Below are 4,249 nucleotides of genomic sequence, written 5' to 3' on the forward strand. Positions count from 1 at the left end.
TCCATTTTACTCCATTTTACATCAACAAACTATTACTACATTTTCTTTACAAATGTACACAATGATGCCTCTCCACTCATCACAGTCATAAATTCTGCAGTGCATTTCTATTGAAACTGTTTTCCCTTTTTATCTTCATTTGTCATGGACATTGCATTGAGTTAGAGAATTTACTAGGAACTGAAATTAGCACCGTATAGGGGAAAAAAAAAATTTGTTGGCCCCAAAAGTAGAGAGATGGTGACCGTCTGAGCACCTGCAAGATTTTGTAGGCTAAGTAAAACCTATTTACAACTGTATTAACATGTTTCATGATTGGATGACACTTGGCCACATTAAAAGCCTGAATGTAAATGTGCTGGTGGTGGATCACACAGATCACATTTAGAGTTGGTCAGAAATTAATATTGATCACATTTAACAGCATGTTAAATGTTAAAGCATGTTAAATAGGGGAAATGCAAAATTTCTGCTGTGATACATGTTGAGGGTTACTGTTAGATAGTTATATAATTAATGTTTGTGTTAAGTGAGCGTTTTTTCCTTTTCCTTATATTTTTTTTTATTTTGTTGTGTGTTTATTTAGGATCGAGTATCCACAAAACGAATTTCAGATGCATTTCTTCCTACTATTCTGAGGACTCTTCGTGAACATGTTCGAACTCTGACTGGACCCCAGTTTGTATGGTCTCTCTTCTGCTCTGGAGCTGCAATATGTCTTCTGAAAGGTTTTTTCAGTGGCACCCACAGCAATAAACCTAAACCTATCTTTGAGACAAAGAAAAGTAAAGGAAAGGATACAGGATCTGGCATGGCAAAGAATGAGCAAGTTAAGAAAAAAGCAGATAGATCCCAGGAGAGTTTAGAAGCGAAACAACCAGAAAATGCGGAGGGTGGATTTGCCGATTCCGATAAAAGTACTAAAAAACGGAAATAGTCCCAATATTTGTGGCTTTGTCCCAGGTTTTACGATTTGTTATATTCAGATTTCAGACAGATGCCAGTAATGTGCCAACAGACTCCCCCTTTTTTTTTGTTTTGTTAAATGTATTAATTTTGTCATTTTCATTTTATTGGCCATTAACTAACATTTCTGTTTACCAAAATGAATGTTAAATATCCTGCACACACCAGAGTTTGCTGATTTAGTGGTCTGTCTTCCTCTTTCCAAGTCTTAACTGAATAATAACTCTTTTGATTACCAAAGCAAATAATTTTTTTGCTCAGGACTATAAAAATGAAACAGTTGTCTTTTTTGTATACTGTATCTATGACAATGCAATCCTGAAATATTGAAAATTGTTTTAAAAAATGGTTTTTAATATTAAGTATGGTATGCTGTTTTTTTAATGTTTTCCTCTATATCTTGCTTTGTTGAATACAGTAGCATCATATTTTATCATTCATTTTAAACCATTTTATCATTGTCATCCTTTTCTGATACAGTGATATTTATTACAGATGTTGATTTAGCACTTGCTGCTACAAATATATATATATATATATATATATATATATATATATATATATATATATATATATATATATATATATATCTACTATGTGCAGGATTAGATGTTTACTGTAACCTTAACCTCCCATAAAAATGATTTCATAAAAATAGCTTCATTATATTATTCTTTAAAAATCTACAAATTTAGTATCTCTTATGCATTGTGACTAAATAAATAAATGAATGAATGATCATAATACCATCATGTATAACATAGAAACATCTGCTTTTCAGGGAAAAAATGCTTGTTGTATTGTAGTTTATTCCTTCTATATTTTTGTTACTGTACTTTTGTAATTTTACACTTGATTGTTAAAAATGTTTAGTCATATACACAGTATCTTCTTAAATTGATAATCCTAAAGCTTCACTGCATTTTGCTAAAATATGGCCTACTAATATTTTGAAAAGAGGGAGAGATAATATGTGAGTCAATGAAAATATTCCTCATCAAAAGAAACCTTTTTATGTAGGTGTTATTTTTTTTTAGTACATTTTTACATCATTAGTCTTCTCAATTAAATTATAAACATAATCAAAAACTAAGTATCTGCAAGCTTGAAGCAATCTTTTGTAGCCACTGGAATCAAGTGTGATCAAACCCTTCCTGTTATAGACTTCTCTGTCTATCGAGTGACCCACACTGCTAGTGATGTGCCATTTTTCTAAGAAACGGGATAATAGAGGATTTTACAAAACAAAATTTAGCTTATGTCCTAGGGGCTGTTTAAAGCATTGACTTCTGCTCAAGATTATAAGATACTGTTTTGCATTAAAGCTTTTTTCCCCCTCCCCGTTTATACTTTTGAGACATTGTAAGTTTTAGGACTTGAGCGTCTAGTTCACTATACACAGTGCTGTTTTTCCATATGTGATTTCCATGTGCTTAATGCAAAGAAAAATAATTCCACAAGTAAAAGTATTCCTCTTATTCGAATGTTGCTGATTTTTTATATTCCATACAAGTTATGTATTTCTTATTTTTCCATACACTTTTACTAATCTAAGAGGTGTCTGTGTGTTTCCACTGTGTCTTTTTATCTGCAGTAATGTACCTGGTTCTTAATATAATCTTGATTGTGAGAGAACAAAAGGTTCTTGTAGCCTTTCTGTGGTCTTTTTGAAAAACATCATTGACCTCAACTTTACCAGAGAAGGCTTATACCTGTTTTGTGTCTGCAGGTTTTGCCCCCATTTCATGATGTATTTGGTTATCTTTTTGATTTTTGGTGTAATTACTGGTGTATTGTCATGTTCCAGGTAATGTATAAAATGAGCTGAAATGTCTTTTAAGCCAAACCTTCAATTATGAATATCTGGATTGCAAGAAGTTGTGAACAAATTATTATACTGTAGTTTCATGTTATGAAAAGTGTATAAATTCAGTGGGTTCTATGCAATATGACTGTAATATTTAACGTTTTTGATTTGAAAACCAAAGTATGGATAAGATGTATATTTGTAATAAATTCTTCAATATGCTTATTTTGTTTCATTTTTAGATATACTGTATACTAAGTTAATAGTATAGTGAGGAACAAAAAAAAAAATCAAAAAACTTGCAGCTAACTCTTTGTTCAGATGAACCTCGTCCCATGTTTTGAAGTTTTATTTATATTTTAAGTATGTAGTGATGTCTTTCTAATTTTCCTCCCCCACAAAACAATAGAATTTTGATTTTTTTTTTTTTAAATCTCCTCAGCTTCAGTTTTTTATGTTGTTCTTAAAACTCTCTTGGTTACAGGACCATGGAGAGAAAAGCCAAGCAAAATGACACCTTTTATTGGCTAACTAAAAAGATTACACTATGCAAGCTTTCGAGGCAACTCAGGCCCCTTCTTCAGGCAAGATGTATCTTGCCTGAAGAAGGGGCCTGAGTTGCCTCGAAAGCTTGCATATTGTAATCTTTTTAGTTAGCCAATAAAAGGTGTCATTTTGCTTGGCTTTTCTCTACATTCATAATGGCTAACACGGTACAACACCCCAGTACTACAGGACCGTGGAGGTAATTTTATGAGAACCTTCCCCACTAGATTAAATATCTAATGAGAATCTGCAGTAATGGATGGATGTTTGCAATAGACTGCCTTCCAGTATTTAAGGATGACCTTAATGATTTTGACAGAATATAAAGTTATTTGAACATCAGTAAGACAATGACTTGTTTTGGCTTTGAAGGGTTAGTGAGCAGGCTATTTCCTTCGAACGTCTGGATGTCGACAATTGTTTGTAAATCATTTTGAGTGTATTTAAAAAAAAAAGTAACTTTCACTGCATTTTGGTATTTTACTCTGTTATTAGTTAGTTGAAGGGAACAGATATGTCATCATAAGTAGTTTTAATGGTCAGTATAAGGTTCCCTTCAAAACTTGTATACATACTGTATTAGTTAAAGAAGATTTTGTTAGTGATTTCCTGTGTTTCATTGGTACACAAATTGACTCAGGAGAATAACTGTGGCATCAGCTTTTCAGTCAATTGGAGAATAAACATGAAGACTTGTACTTTTAGACTCTTTTGAGTTATGCAAAAATCATGTTGGATGATTTTTTTTTTTTTTTTGACCAATATTATTCTTCCTTCTTATTTAGATTTCACAGTGTCATTTTAAGTTAAAATAATATTACATTCTGTAATTTTTTTTTTTGCTTTAGGTTTAAAGTAATGTCTATTTAATGGTGAACAGTTGCAACCCATTGGTTAACATTGTAAGCTTTTTTTTAATAAAGGTAAGTC

The 4,249-nt window shown here is 31.7% G+C and overlaps 1 protein-coding gene across 1 annotated transcript in view; it reads left to right on the top strand.

The window, feature by feature from the left end:
* Window positions 1–2,998, top strand: part of lmf2a (lipase maturation factor 2a) — a 78,136-nt gene extending 75,138 nt beyond the window's left edge. Inside the window, exon 14 of the mRNA XM_028815798.2 lies at window positions 587–2,998. Coding sequence (XP_028671631.1) covers window positions 587–937 — 351 coding nt within the window. The 3' untranslated portion in view covers window positions 938–2,998. The remainder of the gene's footprint in view (window positions 1–586) is intronic.
* The last annotated feature ends 1,251 nt before the right edge of the window (window positions 2,999–4,249 follow it).

Source organism: Erpetoichthys calabaricus, chromosome 1 (genome assembly GCF_900747795.2).
Source record: "Erpetoichthys calabaricus chromosome 1, fErpCal1.3, whole genome shotgun sequence".
Classification (NCBI taxonomy): domain Eukaryota; kingdom Metazoa; phylum Chordata; class Cladistia; order Polypteriformes; family Polypteridae; genus Erpetoichthys; species Erpetoichthys calabaricus.